Raw genomic sequence first — 22,298 nt, forward strand, 5'->3', positions numbered from 1 at the left:
AATCAAGGCCCATGGTATATATTTCTCTGACTCCTTGGGGTAAAGCCATTGGGGAGGTATTGCTGAAACCCAATACAATGACTTTGAGTCCAAACAATCTAATCGTCTTGATGAACCCTTTGTCCACTGGGTGAGAAGCCCTTGCCTTCATTCCCATGCTGTGTAGGAGATGCCGTCTTCAGGGGAAGAGGCAATGACCTAGAGACTTGGCTTCTAATCCAGGTTCTGACACTGACTTGTCATGGGACCGTGGGCCCCTCTGAGCCTCAGTTTCTGCATCTGCAGACTTGGAGTATGAACGTGTACCCTATAATAATGGTCACCAGCCTGGTGAAGTACTTGGAGAGCTACAGGGGAAGGCGACGTTTGTATTGTTGTTCTTTATTATTATTATTATTAGAGCTCGGCAAATGCTGCAGAAAGCGTGCCTTGGATGTTTGTTCCAGACAGGTGTGTGCAGAGTGCATCCTTTGAGCCCGGCTCTCCATTGCAATGCGCCGTTCAGGCTGCTACACCCGTGCACTGCTTTAATCATGTTTCACACCCACTTTTCATGGGTGTAAGTGACTGCTGAAGACACAGGGGAATGGTGAAAGGACCTTTGTGTTGGTTTCCTCTGACTATTCCAGTGCACGTTTACTACCAAGAATAGTCAGAGAAATGATTGTGCAGGGAGTACTGGGAGTAGGCAAGGCAATTGACTTATCTTTGACTTCTAGCGGTAAATATGCCAATGGCCTGTGAAGCGATGTTAGATGAGGTGGGTTCTGAGTTACTACAGAGAATTCTGCCTGGGTGTCTGGCTGGTGAGTCTTGCCACATACTCAGGGTTTAGCTGATCGCCATATTTGGGGTCAGGAAGGAATTTTCCCCCAGGGCAGATTGGCAGAGGCCCTGGCGGTTTTTTGCCTTCCTCTGCAGCATTGGGAACGAGTCACTTGCTCGTGGATTCTCTGTACCTTGAAGTCTTTAAACTGTTATTTGAGGACTTCAGTAACTCAGTCTTAAGTTGGGGGTCTGTTACAGGAGTGGGTGGGTGAGGTTCTGTGGCCTGCATTATGTAGGGGTCAGACTAGATGGTCAGAATGGTCCCTTCTGACCTTAAAGTCTATGGGTCTGAGTCAAGTACATTCTGAGTGGGCGAGTGGGAGTGGCAGGAATGCCGTTCTGGTCATAACGTTCCCAGCCCCAGAAAACGGCGGCCTGGGGCTGTAAGAGCTGCAGTCTTTGCCTGTTGGTGTGTGTTGGGAGGGGTGGAAGGTTGGCTTGGAGGCATAATTCCTTCTGAAAGGTATAACTGTTTTCAGGGGAGGTGGAAAGGGAGCGAGCCAGGTGTCAGGAGAGTGCTGCGGTTTTGCGGACAGAGGCTGTACATGGGGATGTGGTGAAATCCCAAATCAGCGAGCTGGGAAGAGGGATTTGGCCTGCCCCACACTTGAAACGGTGCGAATCTGGCAGGGGCAAGCCATGTCCACTGAGGACCGTTGGGCGTCTCCCCTTCGGGATCTTCGCTGGGACAGGCCGCGACTCCAGGGTCCCTGAGTTTCTAACTGTCTCTTGGGCCAGTGTTTTGTCAAGGCAGCAAAAACGTGTTTCCAGAGTTGAAAAGACCTGCGCAGGGTGTGTTGAGGAAACAATGCTGCGTGGCCCACAGTCCCTCTCTGAGCAGCTTGGACCCGGGGCTGGGACCAGCTGCCTTCCCCACAGTCTGTGCAGGGAACTCGAGCTTTGTCGGAGAGCGGAAGTGGAGCCACGCAGCATCATTCCCTCGCCGCCATCCGGAGGCTGCCTCGCTGCACACGGGACAGGCTGCACAGCGTGGAGGCAGTGGTGGGAAAGGAGCAGGGCGAGGGGACAGCTGCTCTCAGTGCTGTCTCCTCACCCCTCCAAGCCTCTGGGCTTTCCCCTTCCCTGCCTGGGGCATCCCGTCCAGGCCATGAGGATAGATCTGACCCCGGTGTGCAGAGACCTCCAGCAGGACTCTGGAGGGAGCGCTGCTGCCATGGGGAATGGGCCCAGGGAGCAGCCCTGAGGCTCTGTGGTGTTTCCTCATGGGTTTTCCAACACTAATGCACCAGGGGACTGTTCACTGCCCGTTGTGCACAGGGCCTCCGCCAGGAGGTGATGGAGGTGATGGAACTCCTGGCCCTCCAGTGCCTGCCCCCAGAGTGGGCCTAGTTCCGAGTGAGCTGCTTGTTTGGTTTCATCTCCTCTTTGATCTCAGCCTCTTGGACAGCACACCCAGTCTTGATCCCCTGCCCCACTGTGCAAGGCAGGCTCTCGGAAACCATGCCTGAGCACAGAGAGGGCCCTGCACGACACCTGGCCCTGTGGGCCTGGGAGCTGGGAACTAACCCCCCGGAGAGAGGGGCTCCACCACGGCTTGTGTTGCTGCTTTTAGCTAAACGACGAGTCGCTTTTTTTCCCCAACCAAACCAAAACCTCAGTTGTTCTCTCCATTCTGCCCAGTGCTGATGAGCAACTCTGATAGACACTCTGAGCAGGGCCCTCTTTGCACAGATCCTAGAGATTTTAAGGCCAGAATTGAGTCTGACCCGATGGATAGCACAGGCCAGAGAACTCCCCCAGGGATTCCTCCCTTGAGCCCATCATTTCTGGTTGAGTTAGAGCAGATCTTTTGGAAGGAGACATCCCATCTTAATCCGAAGACTCCAAGGGATGGAGAATCCTCAGTGAGGCTTGGTAAGTCGTTCCAAAAATTGATCTTGCTTCAGACTCCAGCCATTGGCTTTCATGATGCCTTTTTCTGTTACATTATAGAACCCACTGCTGTCAGAGATCTTCTCCCCACGTCGGCACTGCTAGCCCATGGCAGTTAACAGTTGGTTAACAGTTGGTTTCTTGGACTTTTCTTGTACTTTTCTAGAGTCAACACTTTCTAGGGCACAGTTCCCCACCTGCTAAGTGTGATCTAAGTTCTTTGTGCCTAGAAAAAAAGGCCCCTCCTATACGGGCAACCAGCATAATTTAAACCCTGGACCTTCAGCGCCCCAGTTCAGATCAATTGACTGATCCCTTGACCTACAGTATTTGCCTCCTCCAGGCTGGAATGGTAGCAGTGGCAATAGCCTGTGCCTGCTTTTGCTGGTTTGAGGCAGATGCTCCTGTATCTGGCACAGAGCCTCGTCTCACACTGTGCCGATGCCACCGGCACGCTGGGGCACTAGGCCATTCACATCGGAAAAATCCTCCAGAAGGAGCAGACCTTGCCCAGTTCTCTCTTGTTAACCTTCTGCCAGCCCCAGACAGCAGCTACACTGCATATAAACCCTTCCTGGTCCATTCACAAACGGGTGATGGTTTCAAAATACAATAAATAAAGCGGCTTGGCAGAGATGACTGATTTTGCTGGTTGCCAAATCATGAAAGTTTGGCCACTCTGAAAGCACTTTGGCACATTCCCTCCGTCATTCACCACCCAGCTGAACTGGGGCCAGCCACCAGTCCCGCTGGGTGCAGAACTCTAGCTTGGATTCTACTTCCAGCTCAGGTTTGACACGTGGATTTCAGTTGTGAATAAAGGCAAACCTCTACCCCTCATATAGCTGTGGGCGCTCTACAGCCCTTGCTCGTGGACTAGCCCTGCGCAACCACTGATAATGAATAGCCCCGCATGACCGACAGCCCCTGCTCACAGATTAGTCCTGTGCAATTTCCAGCAGTAATGCATTCTGTGAACTTCACTGCGAACAATTGGGTAATGTTTGCAGTTTATAGACTCTTTGTAAAGCATCTCTGTACTTGGTCTACTTCTCTGATACCCCTGCTCCTGAGCGACCATAGCAGACGGCATGCTGGCATGGAGCATCCCTCTGTAGGGAGTTGCTGAACTTTATTCCCTTTCCTTGCCCCTTTCCCTTGTGTTGTTTTCTGATACCTTATAGCCCAGGGGTAGGTAACAGGTGGACTGTGGGCCAAATCTGGACCACCAGATGCTTTTGAACAGACCCCAAAATCTTTTTATTTACTGATTATTATTATCATGATTATTGTTGGGTGTTTTATTTCTTTCTCTGGAGTCTGGACCTTGACTATACCTTGACCAAGAAAATGTGGACCTTGACAAAATATAATTGACTCCCCCTCTTACAGCCTATGAGCTATCTGTGTGGTTCCTCCTCTGCGGTTGCTTGTGTTTGCAGGGAGCTAGACTAGCTGGGGCATGCAATCAGCGAAAAGGAAGCAAGAGAAATAAATAAGATGACAAATATTTGTGGTTCTGCTGTTGTGGATGTTAGCCGGAGGATATCTGGAAACCCAGTGAATCTCCAGGCTCATGTCCCACCAACCTCCAGAGCCCACTCAGTTCCAGCACATCTGCTCGTTCCTGCTCAGTTCTTGGCTATAATGCTCTTAAACTGGGTCAGATTATCAATCGTGCACCCCTGAAGTTAGGAACCCAAGTCCCCCTGTTCTCAGGCACTGGGAGCTAGCACCTGTTTGCAGAATCCACTTGTTCCAGAACCGTGGGGTTCAAAGGCATAGGAAGGGAGAAGCTGCTCTTGAAGCTACAACTCAGGGTGCAGCAGCAGCAGAACTGGCTCCTGGGCCCAGCTGTGCCCCAGGATTCCTGTGTAAGCCCTGTGCTAGGCACGGCCTCTCTGGGCTTCCTTTTATCCATTCATAGCCTGGGGGCAACACTGACATTTGGGAAATGCTTTGACCTGCTCAGATGGAAGTGGCTGTGTGGCTGCAGGGCGTATTGCGCGTGGTTCATTACTCATGTAACATCTGAAGATGGTTCAACAGCCACTTCCCCCTGTGCCTGAGCTACCCTACTGGCTGGGATGGAGAGGGGGCAGGCCCAGGGTTTGCCACGCCCATGGCAACAATAGTGTTTGCTTAGTTGCCCGGTGGCCATAGGAGAGCGTGCAATGGCTTTGGTTCAGCATGTGGAGGGGGTGGCTTGGCAGATACCTGCACGGCCCTTTCGTAGGAAGAGTGGGTGTTTTAGCAATGGGAGGAGCTGGAAGGCAGAGAAGTGCAGCAAAGATCAGATATTTCCCTTGGTGTCTCTGCCTAGCTGAACGGGAGCTTCTGGCAGGAGAGGTTTTGTGGAGGAGCCCAGGGTTTCTGCTGGCAGTCAGCCAGGAAACCCCAGAACAGGCTTTCTCCTGGCATTCATCTCTTTTGTTCTCAGCTGAGACCCATGGGTGAAGGGCCATGCAGAATAATGGGGATGGAGGGGAGAGGGATAATCACAATGTTCAGATCCTACAAAAGCTTCAGCTCAAGATATCACCCAAACCGCTGGCAGGAGGCCAGTCAGGACCCCTGGGACTGCAGGTGTCAGCCTGGAATTCCAGGTGCTCTTCTCAAGATAGCCGCCTTTGGCCCAGGGCCCACTTTCTGTGTAGATCAGGAGAGAAGGTGTTGCAAATCGTCTTTGCACAGAAGACTAATCCCTGGTGGCTTGTTCTTTTCCAGATGTGGATGAGTGTGGCACGATCTCCAGCGTGTGCGACGGTGGCGACTGCACGAACACGGCAGGCAGCTATGTGTGCACATGTCCCCGCGGCTTCATGACCAGTTCCGATGGATCACGCTGCATCGGTAAGCCGTCAGACCGCTCCGGCTTAGAAAGGAGCAGTTCATTTGTTAGAGTCAGAGATCCACGGTTCAACCCTGGCCAGGAATGTTATGTCATTAGAGTTAGATAGAAAGCTGTCAATGTCACACAGTGCCCTGTAGAAACAAAACGATCATTGTTTAGTAGCAGTTACATCAGCATGCGGACAGCTAGCATTGGACCCTCTTAAAGCAGCTCGAAAACCTGCTTCAACAACATGGTACACAGGCTAGCGAGACCAGCAGTGTGTGCTGAGCACACCGACCCATTCTACAAGCAGCCGCCAGGTCTACCCAGACGTACACCAGCTAGCAATTTAGCTGCATTCTTCCCCTGGTATCTGTTGTCTGGCTGTAGAGTGACTCCCAGGGCCATATGTTCCCCAGTCACTGAGCTGCAGACCTCACATGTGCCTAGCTGGTGTAAGTGTGTCACCCCATTGACTTCAGTGCACCTACATACACCAGCTCTGAACTTGGCCCAAGGAGTTTATACTTCAAAGCCTCTCATTGTGAGCATGAAAAAGGGGGTCCGTTTTGTGAGTATGCTGAGGTGCCAGTTAGATATTAAGGCTGACATCTAACAAACTAGATTTACCAATGTGTTGAGTGTTACTGCCAATATTAGAATGGAAACAAATAGGATAGTCCCTTTTTACTGAGTCCAGGGAAATTAGTTTACTAATTTAATGCTAGCTTCTTTTCAGATGAACTTTTAACTTGAACAGTATTTCTCAAATAAGGACATGTGGTTATTATTAACCAGTCAACCGTTTGTGAATTCAGTGTGCAAACAACAGTTCACCAGTCAAGTGCGGACGCAGCCAGTGTTCTAGTTATGTACTGAACACACCCAATAAAACCTTGCAAGCAATTGTCCGACTGTGGTCGAGGCTCGGCAGATACACCAAGGAACAATGCACATCATCAAGATTTCTTATGACCTTTACTTATGACACCAGCCATCAGTTCTTTAGTAGCCAACACATTTATCGCCCTACCCGTATTTCTCCAAGGAGTAAGGCATTGCTTGACATCAAGACATTTTCAAGAGTGTGCTCCCTGCTATTTGGTTTGAAAGGGACAAGTTTAGCATATCAAAAGCAGTTGGTAAAAGTTGTGACTCAAATCTCTCTTAGGCCGATTTGCTTGGACTTTTAAGGGAAGACAGGGCATACCTATACCATTAGCTAACATCTAAAGTATGGTAGAGCGCTCGCTGGAGAGTGCAGACGTAGCAAGATAACCTTCAGTTATTTACATTCAAGAATAGAAGGAGAAACACAGTCTTTGACATGTAATCTCCTGACATCTTCTCATCCTGCTAGCCCTGGGATGAGGGAGACTCCTTCCCACAGGCTGATCTGGGCATTGACGCACTTCTGGATTCTACAGCTTCATTGCAGGTTCAAGTCGCTTTTACCTACCCTGGCTCCAGGGCTTGTTGAAGGGGATCACTATCCAATTTCTGTCGGATACATGCCAGCTGAGGCTATGTCTACACTGCAAAGAGAAACCCCTGGCTGGCTGGCCCGGCTGACGGGCTTGTGGGACTGTTTCACTGCTCTGTATACTTCCATTTCAGGCTGGTGCCTGAGCTCTGGGCTGGGACTCTCCCACCCTGCAGGGTCCTAGAACCTGGACTCCAGCCTGAGTCCAGACTCCTACGTAGCAGTGAAACAGCCTCACAGCCCGAGTCCAAGTCAGCCGGAGTCAGCTGGCATGACCAGCCACGGGTCTCTAGTTGCTGTGTAGACACACCCTTCGTGTTTAGATTTCTGCTTCTAGTTTCTCTGCTGCTTCCGTCAGTATCCAGTGGATGGTGTTGGTGCAGAATAACTTTCTTTGGATCTTTTTCTTATCGGAGGCTTTTTATGTTTTATTCATTTCCAGGATTGTTTTTCAACATTAGCCCACATTATTATTAGAATTTCCCTCTTTTTAAGCAAACAACTTTTATACTCTGGTTTATATCTTTCGACATTCCTCCCTCTTTCCTATTCCTATTGCTGCTAGAGTGCCACATTTGTGATGAAAACCAATTACATCCCATATAATCTTCCGGATCTAATGGACACACTTCCCACGGGCTGGGATCATCCATACGCATTTCATGTTATTTAGGATTTACAGCAGAGCAAGGGACACTGGCCACATACAGGGAGTTGTAGATCTGACTCACAAGGTGAACAAATGTGCAGCTTCCAATTTGGTGTGAAAGACATAAGACAAAAGAGGCTATCCATGGGATATTTGATGTATAAAGCAAACAAACGTATAGTTTATCATTTGGGGTGAAAACATGTGATTTGGATTTCTTGGGGTAATCCCCATTTGACCTTCTGTCTCACATCAAATTCATTCTAATTGGTTTAACTCGTGGCTTCCCCACCCATCTCTTGAGCTCAATCTCATAGTGTGCAATGGGTACTTTGCATAGCAAAGCGATGTGTGACTGTTTCCTGGTAACTTTCTGGAGTTCTTTTTATCTAGGTTGGGAGGGAGAAAGAGTTTTATACCTATGTAAATTATGAGAGATTCTTGCCTGGATGATTAACAATCATCGCATTTAGCCATTTTAGTTTCTGTTCTTGGGGAGTGTTGGAACTAGAAAACTTAGCTGATCTGTGGGTCCTTAAATAAAGTGTCTCTCATGATGTGAACCATTTTCTTTTTGTCTTTACTTGCTAGGTGGATCCTATTTTGGGATAACCAGAGATGGATAGCTTTTCTCATTTTTGAGGGCAAGGAGGAATTAATACTTATTAATCATTCAAGGCATCTCTGTTCTCTATACCTCTTACAGCATAACTGACTGGAATTCAGGAAAGATTTTCCTACACTTAGGTCCAGTCCTACATCCTATCTTGGAGCCTAGAGTGAATCTAGTGTGTTTAACAGATGGAAACTCTTTCCCAAACCTTAAATATAAGCTAGTCCATTTCTCTCAGTAACTGACAATAGTTTCTATGGTAAACAAATCATCTCTCTAATTAATCTTCTCGGTAGGGACACTTACTGTAATAGATATGAACTCCATAATCTGTCTCAAAGTGCTAGAAGTTCATTCATCTTGAGCGGTGCAAAGACATCAGTGTTTAAAATGAACACTCATTAGAAATGAGGCAGAGATGGGGTCACTGTTAGACGGATGGAAACTACACAGTAGAATTCTCTGTTGGAAATCCTGGGAAATGCTACTGAGTTCATTTCATTTCCAATCTGTTTTATATCTGTCGAACCTGGACTAAAAATGATCATATTTCAGTCACGAAAAGCAAACGTTATAAAATGTAACAGAGTCACTTTGGTAGACGGGCTAATAGGGTTTGACAAGAATGAAATTCCTTTCTTCCTTATATCCCCCATGTTGCCATACACAAGTCAATGCCGGGGGGAGAGGTGGGGGAATGCTTTTTGGATGAGAAATGTAGACATTTAACACCTTTCATGCTTGTCCAATGCATCATGAAATGCAAAGTAAATAGAATTAGGATCCCAAGGTTTAAAAATAGTGTAAAGCCTAATTGGCTCTAGTGGTCTGTGACTGACTCCAAAGTCAATACATCATGCTAGAGCCATTTCCCTGAGCTAACATGGACTGGTCATGCGCTGTCACGGCTTGGGACAGACAGTGTTTTTTCTGGCAATTCATCCAGACACATCTGTGGGGTCCTGGCATCACATTCCAGATTTTGAAAGCACTGCTTATTTTATCTGGAATTTTTTTAATTCATTTAGAGCGTGTATGAGGGAGTTGAAACCCACAATTTATGTTTCTTAGAATAAGTAGAATAAAGATTTTGCAAAACCTAATATTAAAAGATAAAGTGGCCACCATTAAAGAGTCACCGTGTACCCAGAGTAACCAGCAAGTTTCTGAGACCCTGTTCTGACTTCCACAGTCATTTGTCTGCACTTAGACCAGGAAATAACTGTAGTATTTCGTATCCCACTGTGCAGTAATGCTTGATACATAGGAACATTTTGGATCGTAGAGGTTCCTTCTGACCTTAGAATCTGTGACTCTATGAATGGCAACTGTGATATAGTCACATTTCTTTTTTTCACATTTTTCATTGAGATAAATATTTTTCTATTTGGATTCAAACATTCTCTGGATTCAAACATTTGCCGCCCAAACCTGGCGGCATTGAGCTAAGGCAGGAGAACCAAAGAGTGAAACTGACTAGTCTGTTTTCGTTGTGCTTTCTGGGTGAAATGAAAAAAATGAACAAACAGCAGCCGACACGGTGAAAAATCAGTGAGGTTCTTTTTAAATTAAACATGGATTGAAATGTCCACTCAGCTGTGTTTAACAGGAAGAATCCAATTCCTCCGTGTGGCTAGAATTAATACAGTAATATGAATATTTTGTGGTACTGTTTTCTAATAGTCAAACCATTTGTTTAAACTCACAAAAGAGACTCTTTCAAACATCCTTTGAGATGTTTTACTGGAGAATGTGTTTTGCAAACATAGAATTTAAAAAGAATCATTTTCAAACTGAAAATCCCCTTCCAAGTGCATTTCTACTCCGGGAAGTGACTGTGCTTTGATCCAAACCCCCCACCATGGCATTCACAGTCAGATCTGTCTGCTGTTTGTTATGTTTTTACTGCTTTTTACTCCTGTTGGCCCTGACAACTCGAGCTAAGGGAAAGTGAGTTGGGCTTTCTTTCTTCTTGGGCATCATCAGCTGAATTATTAACTGAAGTTCCATTCCAGTGTCACTTTCAGTCACTGTGCTAACTCCTGGAAGTCAGTGGAGGTTGTGAAAGTGTCACTGGGAGCTGGGCTGTGATGCCAAGCTCAAGAAGACATAAGAACGGCTATACTCTCCGGATGTTCCCCCCAGGGGTCCAGGGAGGATGGAGCTAGGCTGTTCTCAGTGGTGGCAGATGACAGAACAAGGAGCAATGGTCTCAAGTTGCAGTGAGGGAAGTCTAGGCTTGATATTAGGAAAAGCTTTTTCACTAGGAGGGTGGTGAAGCACTGGGATGGGTTACTCAGAGAGGTGGTGGAATCTCCATCCTTAGAGGTTTTTAAGGCCCGGCTTGACAAAGCCCTGGCTGGGATGATTTAGTTGGGGTTGGTCCTGCTTTGAGCAGGGGGTTGTACTAGATGACTCCTGAGGTCCCTTCCCACCCTGATCTTCTATGATTCTACTGGGTCAGACCAATGGTCCATCTAGCCCAGTATCCTGTCTGCCGACAGTGGCCAATGCCAGGTGCTTCAGAGGGAATGAATAGAACAAGTCATCATCAAGTGATCCATCCCGTGGCCCATCCCATCCGCCGGCAAACAGCAATTCCTGCCAGTCCTGGCTAATTGCCATTGATGGACCCTCCATGAACTTCTCTAGTTCTTTTTTGAACCCTCTTACAGTCTTGGCCTTCACAACATCCCCACATGAGCTCAGAATCGAGTTTGCGCCCTGAAATGGAATGTAGCCATGGCAGTGCAAGAGGTGGGACAGGCTGGCTGCCCCGAATACATGCCGAGGCATGCGCTGGTGGCGGCTAGCTCCTCCGTGGCACTGCCACAGCTACATTCTATTTTAGCGCGTTAGCTTGATGAGCACTAGCGCAAGCATGTCTCACCCCAGCTCAACGTGCAGGTGTAATCCGAGGGCCTAACTTGGAGCCTTATTTCCTGGCACTGGTTCCCAGGATGGAAAGAACCCAGTTTGACTTTCACTGCTATGCACTTGCATCACATTGTCACAGTGACTGCAAAGTGGGTGTGAAACAGTCAATCAGAATTCGTTGTTCCCTTTGCAATGGTGTAAATGACAGCCCAGGGTGCAAGGACCTCCGCATTCACTTTGAATTTTCAGGTCAGGTAGCTATTTAAAAGCAGGATTTATTTTCAACCTGCTTTATAATGACATCCAAGGGAGTGGTAATGCAGGTGCCTTATCTCCCTCATCTCCATGGGCCAGGCTGCCTGGTCAGACTACATATCCCATGATGCATTACAGTCTCCCCACTTGGTGCAGCTGGCTGGTGCATTGTGGGAGTCACTGGCCATGGCAGAGCCTTTGTGAGAGAATATCTAGCTAAGCAGTTGACTCTTAGGTCTGCCGGGTTAAAGATCTAGGCTCCGTTCCCAGTGTGTGTAAACTTGTAATGGGAAGTGAGGCCTTACTCACTAAGTGCTGTGAAGGACACATAATTGTTAACACCCGTTGGTAGGACAGCTGAATGTAGAACACATGTTCTCCTGGCTCCTAGCACAGCACACCTTCCCTCCAGCCAAATCATGCTTTGAGGGATGGAAAGAGGGGAAGGAGGAGGGACTTGAACCTGGAGGGCTTCTTCGTCTGCTAAGTGCCTGGCTATTCTGGGGTTTCTTGCTCCGTGTGTGTTTTTTCAAAAAAAAAAACTTTGAAAGGTCTCTTCTTTGTTCCAGTGCAGAAGGGGAAAATGTTTGAAATCTTGAAGTTTCATGGGTTGGGAAAACTGTTTCCTGCGCAGCTCTCCTCCTCAAGATAGGCTCTCGGCTTTGTTTTGCCATCCAGGCAGGAAACATTGACATCTAGGCATTTCTGTGGTTTGAGTTTGATAAAGAAAAGCAAACCCCAGCCATCCCCACTCCCTTGCCAGATTGCCATGACTCTGAGCAAGACACCGCAGGTTTCATTCCCAGCTTGTACTCAAGAAATCTCCAACTCCCTGTGAACCTTCCTGCCAGTGTTTTGCAAACCACCACACCCTTCCATCCCCTCTCCCCAAACTGGGGTGCTGCTAACCCTAAGCAAACACAGGTTCAACTCTCTCTCTCTTGCCTCCTGCTTCGGCTAAGCTTCTGTGGAATTTTGGGACCTTTTTGCCTTCAATGCTGTTCACTTTCGTGAGATCACTACGCTAACCTGTCAGCTTAATGGCTCTGTAAATCAAGCGGAATAACACCACCCAGGCCTAGGGCCTGAACTGCGGGTGGTCCCGCCAAGAGGCCAGGAATTGGCTAAATGGACCTACTGTACTTTCCAACCATCCGCGTGTCTGCTACGAGTCAGACTGGCCAAGTAGGGATTAAATTAGTTTTGACCTTAATTTCTCAGAGAGAGTCTTACAACCGCTTCAGGAGCTCAGCAAAGACATCTGAGTGTGCTAAACCAAGTACCTGCAAGTTCATAGGGACTGAGTCGCACCCACCGCTCCGCAAATGCAGAGAGCTGCCACCCACCCTCGGCTTGCCTGCGGGGATGCATGCCAGCTGCAGCCTAGGTCACTCCTGGGCATGCTGGGCAGCTGCTACGGTGCAGGGTAGCTGTGCCAATGGGGAGAATCCCACAGAAGTGTGGAGGGGCGGGCGGGGGGAGTGTCCTCTCCAAACACAGCATGGTCCTCTGTCATCCACAGGCACCGCCCCGACACAGCTAGGTAAATTGTATAGCGAGGACTCTTCCCCTTGCTTACATGGCCTGTCTATCATTTAGGGAATGGCGACCCTTGCAGCCTTTCCCAGTACTGCACCTAGCCTAGCTAGTCTGGATCCAGACAGCAGAGCCTTTCTTCCCCACCTCCCAGGCCCACGGAGAGGCAGCTATTTAATAATGATCCTTAAGTCCCAAGTGCTGTGTCAACATTTACCACTTACTCCATCCAGCATTCCTGGGGGGTAGGTAAAGACACACCCACCATTCCCTGCCCTTAACAGAGACTCAGAACCTGACTCCACTCATGGGCTACCCCCGTGCAAACCCCGGGTGGGTGAATCAGTGTCAGCAGCAGGAATTCCTGGCTGGCTTCCATCCTCTCAACCTTTATCTCCTTCTGTGGTCTCCTCTGCCAGAGGAAATGCCCCACTTAGGGATACATTATGGAGCTAGCACAATAAAGTGGTTAATAGAAAGTATCTGATAAAAGGCCCACTTGGCTTAATCACTTTGACTTTAAGAAGGGGTCACTGTTCTCTGATGAAATTTACATCGATGCACAGATCAAATCACCCCAGTGCAATTAATTCCAATTACATTTCAGGGAATTGTCAACTTGCTGGCAAATGTAGCTACAAAACCACTAACACCCAATCAGACTGGACGTTCCCCCTCATTAGTTTGCTTCCTAAACCAGGGAAAAGAGTTGAAGTAGCTGAAGATTTCAGCTGTTCCCCCGAGGATGCTTTCTCAAGCCAGGCCCGTCTAGGTAGGTGCATCACTGACCCCCGTATCTCCCAGGGCCCAGGATCCCAGCCCCACACACCAGGAGCAGGCCCAATGGTCACAGCTTTTGCAAGACTCATCGAACCCGAATGTATTTTGGGTTTTGTGAGCCTCTGGCAGAACCTCCCCCTGCAGCTTCTCTATAGCCAACGGCAAAAACCCGATCGATTATGACAGGGCAGGAGTGAGCCCAGGATGACATCACTACCATTCGCAGTAGTGTTGTGATGTCACTGCGCAAGCATCTTGAGATCATGACATCATTCTTCTCATCCTTCTCCTGCAGGCAGTTCCTACAGCAGTTAGGCCATGATTAAACCCGTGCTGCCGCGGCTTCGCTGACTTGGCCCCTGAGATATCTTGAGCCAAGTTAGTTTGGTATGTGTGCACGAGGTGAACCCACAGTCTGCGACTGCTGTGTTGATGCATCCTCCGTTAATTGCCAGGGACTTCTCCACCTAGGAGTGCCTAGATACCAAGCAGGGCTGAGAGAGCAAGAGAGAGCTGCTGCACACAAACTCACCCCCAAGGACTTTAAAGGCCTAGCATAATGACCTACCCTGTATATACAAACCACTTCTTCCATGCCTGAAATGCACTCTGCTCTGGGGGGCAACCCAGCAGTTGCTCAAGAGAGCACAGCCCCACTGCACAACGGTTTCATACGGAAGACCAGAAGAATGCAGCACCCAACTGCATATGCACTTCACTGCGAACAAGCTTTGAGATTGACCAGATCCAGCCACAGAGATCAGGGGCCAGTCCAAGGAGAACTGCAAGTTCAAGCAGCAGACATTGCTGGGATGGGAAACAGAGACTTTTTGGATCTGAATGTCTGACTTGCCATGGCTGCTATCTGCTGCCAGCGTCTCTTTCCTGTGAAATCAGAGAGGAGAGTAAAAATCATAGAATCAAAGAATTTTACAGTTGGAAGGGACCTCAGGAGTCATCTAGTACAACCCCCTGCTCAAAGCAGGACCAACCCCGACTACATCATCCCAGCCAGGGCTTTGTCAAGCCAGGCCTTAAAGACCTCTAAGGATGGAGATTCCACCAGTTCCCTAGGTAACCCATTCCAGTGCTTCACCACCCTCCTAGGGAAAAAGCTTTTTCCTAATATCCAACCTAGACCTCCCCCACTGCAACTTGAGATCATTGCTCCTTGTTCTGTCATCTGCCACCGCTGAGAACAGCCTAGCTCCATCCTCCCTGCACCCCCCTTTCAGGTATCAAATCCCCCCTCATTCTTCTCTTCTGCAGACTAAACAAGCCCAGTTCCCTCAGCCTCTCCTCATAGGTCATGTGCTCCAGCCCCCTAATCATTTTTGTTGCCCTCCGCTGGACTCTCTCCAACTTGTCCACATCCTTTTTGTAGTGGGGGCACCAAAACTGGACACAGTACTCCAAATGCGGCCTCACCAGTGCCAATTAGAGGGGAATAATCACTTCCCTCGATCTGCTGTCAATGCTCCTACTAATGCAGCCCAATATGCTATTAGCCTTCTTGCCAACCAGGGCCCACTGCTGACTCATATCCAGCTTCTTGTCCACTGTAACCCCCAGGTCCTTTTCTGCAGAACTGCTGCCTAGCCCATCGGTCCCCAATCTGTAGCTGTGCATGGGATTCTTCCATCCTAAGTGGAGGACTCTGCACTTATCCTTGTTGAATCTCATCAGATTTTTTGGCGCAATCCTCCAATTTGTCTAGGTCACTCTGTATCCTATCGCTACCCTCCAGCATATCTACCACTCCCCCCAGCTTAGTGTCATCTGCAAACTTGCCGAGGGTGCAATCCACCCCATTCTCCAGATCATTAATGAAGATGTTGAACAAAACCGACCCCAGCACTGACCACTGGGGAACTCTGCTTGTTACCAGCCGCCAACTGGACATCGAGCCATTAATCACTTACCCGTTGAGCCTGATGATCTAGCCAGCTATTTATCCCTGATCCCTGCATAGCTTGCTGCTCAGAGATGCCTGTTGTATGATATTGATCTCAAAGGCCGAGGGAGTTAAAGGTGTTTAATGTGTGACAGTGAAAGATTTTATAAAGAGTGACAGGTTTGGGGAGGGGGTTTCTAGAGAGACCTTAGTTTGCTCAGTTGCTTGGCAAACCCATAAGCTTTCATTCTAAAACTGAAAATGTATTGATCAAACACAAGAAAGAACAAGAAATTAAAACAAGCCTTGATACTGAAACTGAAATTGAGTGATTATGCAAAACAAACAATCAAAACCTTTAAAGTCTCTCCCCTTTTGGAGACAAAATATTCGAGTTTGATTTTAAGAACAACCTTTCTTTGATGAAAAAGAAAGTGCTAACTTTACTTTCACTCCTGATGTGTGAAGGGCATTCACTTCTCCTGTTTCTAACAGACAGACAGACAGACAGATGCAAGGTGGAGGAGAGAGAGGACAGAAAAGTTGGGGGGAATCCGACTTTGTTTGATGTCTTTGGAACACTGGATGGCTGGTTAGTCATGAATGAGTGCTTTGGCTGGCAGGTCGACCATGGCACCTGCTGTTTTGACCCTGGATCATGCTCTCGTCAGGGATATCATCTGGTTGGATTCATGCTCCTTAGACAAGGCAAAGGCAGGCTTAGACAAATGCAGTCTGGCTGATTTCAGGATCAGATGAAAAGAAAAGAGAATGAGGGAAAAGACAGGAGAAAAAAAGGAGGGCAGAAAGCAATGCCATGGAGGGGAAAACTGTACAGGCTCTTACGTGCCTCAGTGGTGTGGGGAAATAGGTTTCCCTGCCGCCAATGGGCTGAGGACTGGAGGTCATGCTGGTTTTCAGAACTCACAAGTAACAAAGAAAGTTCTTTAAACAAGGGCCTAGCCAGCCAGCCATCCTGTGGGGAAGAAAGTCCTTCGCCTGGCCTGCTCCTGCCCACTGGAGGTGGAGGAAATGGAGATGGGACAAGCTGCAGTGCTGGCAGGTCGGGGGATGAGCTGCGGGAATATTCTTTTTTTTTAAGTCTCTTTTTAAGAACCTCACAAAGGAGATGAGTGGGTGGCATCTTTTATCCCCATTATGTTGCCCACCAATGAAAGCCATTTAGGCCAGACTCGGCACAGGTAATTTTGTTCTCACATGATCTTGTTTACCAAGTCTGATCTCACATAGCCCTTGAATTATATACAAAGGCTGTTTGGACTAAGCTAGCTTCTCTGTCTGGTTTTCTCACACCTCTGATAACATTCATCGTCAGAAACAACTTGGTCTATTTTTTGTGGGTATTGTAACAGTGTATGAATTTTCATTCTTTTTTACAGTTCAGCTTAGGGTCGCTTTGGAGGTTCAGCAATTACAACATACCCCAGCGGGATTCAACGGGGTCTGGAGTATCTAGACCGCGTACTGAGTTGCATATGTTACTTGTGCAATAGCATTAATCTCACTTGCATTGTTCACAGTCATCAGCATGAGGCTTGTCTCTGCAGGCAAATACGGCCAGGTCCTCAGCCCCTGTGAGACCATTGTCAGAGCAGGGGCAGGAGGATTCTCCCGTGTGAGTCCATCCTGCCTTCCCCTCGTTGCAGGGGACATGTGAGGGCAGAGCTGAAGTGCAATGTGCTCTGCCCATCCCACAGCCAGCAGAACTGTCTCTATGGAACTATTTCAGCTGGCAAGAGTTAGAGATGCCCTGAGACTGCTCCAACTGGCACAAGGGGCCAGATTGGCCCCCTGTCTACCCCAGGATCAAGTGGGTCTGTCAGTGGGCTCTGTCAGTGGTCTCACAGGGGCTGAGGACCTGGCCATATTTGCCACCTTTGCCTGTCCCCATCAGTGGCAGAGCTGGAGACTGCGCCACCATCTGGTGGGTCTGTTGATGCATAGATGGAGCATGTGGTAGGACAGGCAGAGGCAAAGCTGGGATTTCAGAGATGCCAGAACGGGGGAAAGGGGTGTTAGACATGGGGTGCGGGTGGTTATCAGAGTGTTGACGCTAAGGCCTCGGAAAACCCATCCAGTCTGTCGCAGGCAGCCAGGGCACTGTGGGTTGGCCGTGGAGCAAGCTCCCCACAGATCACTGGGAGAACAGGCAGACGGGGTTCCCGGGAGAGGCACCAGGAACAGCAAGAGGCTGGCTTCTCTGGGAAACTTCTTGGAATTATCTGTGATGTAGGGACTGGGATGGGATGCTGATGGGGAGGGCCTTTGTCCTGTGTGATCCCTGCTTCTGGGTGGGCCTGAGCTTGGCAAGAATTCACCGGCCTTTCCATCCCAGCCTGAAATCAGGAACTTCAGACAGGTGCAAAAAATCAAATCTTTGCAAAGGCCCAGGTCCTGATCTTGGGGGGGAGGCCACCAGTGGCAGGGGAAGCCAGCTGCTGTGGAAGGTATTACTATTATTGCCTAGAGGTGCCAAAGCGAAGATCTCTTCACCAGAGATCTCTTCACTGTTGGATATTTGAGGTGGCTTTTATTCAGAAGGGATGGCCTGCCCAGCCGTGCTGAAGGGATAAAGAGGTGCTGTTCAGTCGTGGAGGGATAATGAAGCTCTTGCTGTGGAGTAAATATCCGTCTAACCCACTTCCACCCCCCTTTGCCCTCCCCCAAACTCAGCTGCTAATGCAGAGTGTTTTTTTATGGGTGCCCTAGATAATCCCCCCCTGGAAATGGCATTAGTGCGTAAACTCTGGGTGGGGAGGCAGTGAAATGAATCAGGGTCAGATCAGTCTCTGGAGTGGGGGATTGTGACGGTGGGCTCACCGGAAAATACTCTCGTCATCTACAAATGAGTGTGTAAAGAAACCTGGCTTGAGTCTAGCATGTGTGTTTGGAAAGGCAATGAAACAGGAGGGGACGCCAGCTCGGGGCCAGCCTCACCCACTGTGACGTTCCCCTCTGCAAGCTGGACTGTGTATCGCTGTGTCACCCCAATCCCTCACTCCTGGAGCCCGTCTTGCACTTGCTGTGCTGTGTGAACCCCCACTCCTGGGTCACCCCACGCAGAGCCTCCTGCAAGCAAGTGGCCCTTAATTTAGTGACTGAGAGATTCTGGCCAGCCACTCATGGGATTATGCAATAGAATGACCCCAGCAACTACCTCCAGTCCCAGGTGCAACCCTAGGAACTGCTGTCTGTATTACAGAGTTCAGTGCTGCTCACTGGACGCTGCAAGCTCATTGGTTCATCAATTTATCAAACAAATCCATATGCACCAGCTCTGTCACTTTAAATGAAGTCTCTGACACATACTAAGCCGCATGCACTGCTTTAGATAGACCAAACAAATATATATATAGAGAGAGAGAGAGAGTGATTATAAGCAGAGAAGCTTTTCAAATTTAATCAAAAGTAAACACAAGGCAAATCGCATTCTAAACTATGGTTAACACTTTCAGCAGCCTTATAGTCTTAGACGATTCTCACCACAGGCTGGTTGGTCGGCCTCCAAACAAGCTCTCCCCTGTGATCAATGCTTCAGTTGCTTGATTTTGTTTGTAGCTGGATTGCAAGAGAGAGAGTGAGTGCTAGCAGCCAAAATGTCCCCCCTTTTCAAATGTCCCTTTGCTCCCCTCCTGGGGCCTCAGCCCTGCCCCTTCAGAGTCAGGTGACCAAAAGCATTCCTGCATGGTCTTCTCCACATCCAGAGTCAATGAGCATCACCTTATCAGATGCTTGGCTCGTCCATTGCTCCTGGAAGAGCTGGGTTGTTTAGGGAGGTGTGAACTACCTCCCTGTTTTTAGTGTTTGCCTGGATCCGCCTCAAGCCTTGTGAGACGCATACATAGCTTCATAGCTTCATAACCATACATACGACACTGCAAGAAACATATCACTATAGCAATAATGTTCAGTGTGTCTGAGCACTCCAAAAACACCTTACACGGCGTACTTTGCATTAGACAATACACAGTTACACTGTGAGGGTGAGCATGAATGATACACAATCACACCATAAGGGTGTCCATGGGGTGCGGTGTGTCACACCTGCTTCTCTTCCAGTGTATTCTAGCTCGTCCATCTCCCTCGAGCTAGACTCACCTTTCTCATGGAACGTGGGCCACAACTGACAGCTGTGGGGTTTGGGGACAGAGGAGCTGAGCAGCTGCCGCCTCCATCGCCCGCAGCGGAAGCTGCAGATCAGGCCACTTACGACCTTCGGATGCCCAAATAAACCCGTTGGTGCCTGATGTTGGGGTAGCCACGTTTTATCTTTCCAGCCGGACATGCTCAGGAAGGTGGCATCAGAGCCAATCCCCATCCAGCCAGAACTGCAGTCCAGCCCTGATCCAGTCTCCTCTCTTGCTCCACACCTTCTGTCTCCCTTGGAGAGGCTGATCTGGACTGGCTGGGTGAATGGCACCTCCCTTAACAGGCCCCTTCACTTGCGACTCTTCTTGCTCCTTCTTGCTGCAGACCAGCGGATTGGCACCTGTTTCTCGGCGCTGATCGGCGGGCGCTGCGCTGGGGAGCTCCCGGGCCAATACACCAAGATGCAGTGCTGCTGTGACTCCGGGCGCTGCTGGGCCGTCGGGCAGACTCCTGAGATGTGCCCCGTCAGGGGATCCGGTAAGCAACACCGTGGGAAAGCCACTGGTGTCCCACTGCCTGTGACCTGTTCTTGCCCATCCTTGACCTGTGCTGGGCAGAGTTGCTGGGCTTAGTGGAGGCAGTGGCACAAATACATTGCATGGTACAAAGCCAGGGAATTCAGGAGTAAGGGCCCTCTGCCCCCTGCCCCCTTTGCAAAAGAACAGCAGAAGGGTCCAGCGGCGGCCATAACCTCCCCGCTCCCCTGGCTGCTGGGGCTTGTGAAGAGCTGACAACGAGCGAAGCGTTGATGCAGAGAGCTGGCAGTCAGGTCTCTGGGCTTCTGTTTCCAGCTCTGCCTTGCTGTGTGATTGCACATCCTCTTCTCTGGCCTCCATTTACCCCTCCATCAAGCAGGGCCGAGCTCTTTACAGGGGTTGCCACTGGAAAGCCAGTAGCAGCAGAAGAAGCCCCGCCAGGTAGCCCCAGGCGTGCCGCACAGAGCGGACAGCTCTGCCCCTCACTGTAGTGTGGGAGCTACTGCCAAAATGCAGCCACAAGGCCTGCCTCAGCAGGCTTCCCTGATGAAGGGGAGTAAAGCCGTATCTCCCAGCCCACCCTCCCCAGAGGCCCCTGCCTTCCCTGCCCCCAGGCAGGCACAGACCCCCTGCTTCCTGCTGGCCTCCCCTGAGCACCAAGCCACTGTTGCTTTCCCACCAGCATTACCCTCCACCTCCCAATTTGAGACGGGCAGGGACGCTCGGCTCAGCTGGGCTCGGCCTGTGGTGCTGGAGTGATGCTTAGGCAGCCGTTTTGTTTCAGACGAGCATCGCAGGCTCTGCATCGAAGGGCTCCCGGTGGTGCCGGGGTTCCCTGGCAGCTTCCCTGGAATTCCTGGGTTTGGGCCAAATGGTGTCGGGCCTGGAATCATCGGACCTGGAGGCATTGGCCCAAATGGGGCAAACGGCCAAGGCGGGATCCCAGGCCTGCCGGGAATGGGCCCTGGAAGTTCAAGCATCGGTAAATGGAAACTCCTTTCTCCTAGCGCTGGAGCGGCTTGGCCGCATACCTTAGACCGTGTGTTCACACGCCATGTACTGCCTGCGCTGCCCACGCGCTGGGAACAGCGCTGTTAGCCAGACGCTGGGGGGGTTGACACGGCTGGAGTGATGGGATGTGACACTAACGCTGTGCAGGATGCTGAGATCGCACGACGTCTCCTGGCACAGCCAGGAGGCCCAGGCTGGCGCCAAGCGCCAATGAGGCAGCTGCCGTCCAGCGAGAATGTCTTTCTAATTGCAGAACTGGAAAAGAGCTTCAGCGGCTCCTTCTCCTCCACCCCCACCACAGCTCCACCAGCCAAGGGCCCCCGGCCCACCAAGGGCACAGGCAGGGTGAGGGGCACTGGCTGTCGCAGCAAACATGGGGAAGGGAATCAGAAAGTCCTGGGTTCTGATCCCAGTCCTGCCACTGATGTGCTATATGCCCTTGGGCCAGTCACTTAAAGTCTGCTCTGACAAGTGTCTGGGAGCCTTCTAGAAGGTGCTGGGTCTTCACAGCCAGGAAAAAGCTGTTCACTCCTTGTAGGGCCATCCCTGCACCCCTCTGCCTGGGTCCCCCCAGCTACAAAGTGTACATTGCTTTGCTGCACTGCGTGCAGTGAACAAACGCATCCATTTAGTCAAAAGGCCAATTTTCCATTGAAAAGAAGTTTTGATGGAAAATTTCTGCCCAGCCCTACCGGAAATGCCAGGTGCTCGGGGCCTATGCAGGAGCCACTGCTGCCAGTTCCTGCGTGGAGATAATGACCCCTGTGGCCAGACCCAGCAGGGCAAAGTGCCCCGGGGCGGCCGAGTGAGTGACTTGGCTTACACTCGCTGAGCCCAAAGATCCTGATGAGGACCAGGGCTAGTTTAAGGCACAGGCCCTCGAGGCCCTGGCTCCTGGAGTCATGGGATCAGGCAGGCACCTCAGCTTTTAGCCTCAGCGTTGCAAAGAAAAGCTTGACCGGGTGACCCAAGGGCAGCCAATGAGGCGACTGACATT

The 22,298-nt window shown here is 49.9% G+C and overlaps 1 protein-coding gene across 1 annotated transcript in view; it reads left to right on the forward strand.

Annotated features, from left to right (window-relative positions):
- Window positions 1–22,298, forward strand: part of FBN3 (fibrillin 3) — a 191,650-nt gene that overhangs the window by 101,085 nt on the left and 68,267 nt on the right. The window contains exons 8-10 of the mRNA XM_067554076.1: window positions 5,449–5,574; window positions 20,139–20,291; window positions 21,075–21,272. Of these exons, the coding sequence (XP_067410177.1) occupies window positions 5,449–5,574; window positions 20,139–20,291; window positions 21,075–21,272 (477 nt within the window). The remainder of the gene's footprint in view (window positions 1–5,448; window positions 5,575–20,138; window positions 20,292–21,074; window positions 21,273–22,298) is intronic.

This window comes from Emydura macquarii, unplaced genomic scaffold, assembly GCF_026122565.2.
Source record: "Emydura macquarii macquarii isolate MOO-44397 ecotype Brisbane River unplaced genomic scaffold, CSIRO-AGI_Emac_v2 contig_306, whole genome shotgun sequence".
In the NCBI taxonomy this organism is placed as follows: Eukaryota; Metazoa; Chordata; order Testudines; family Chelidae; genus Emydura; species Emydura macquarii.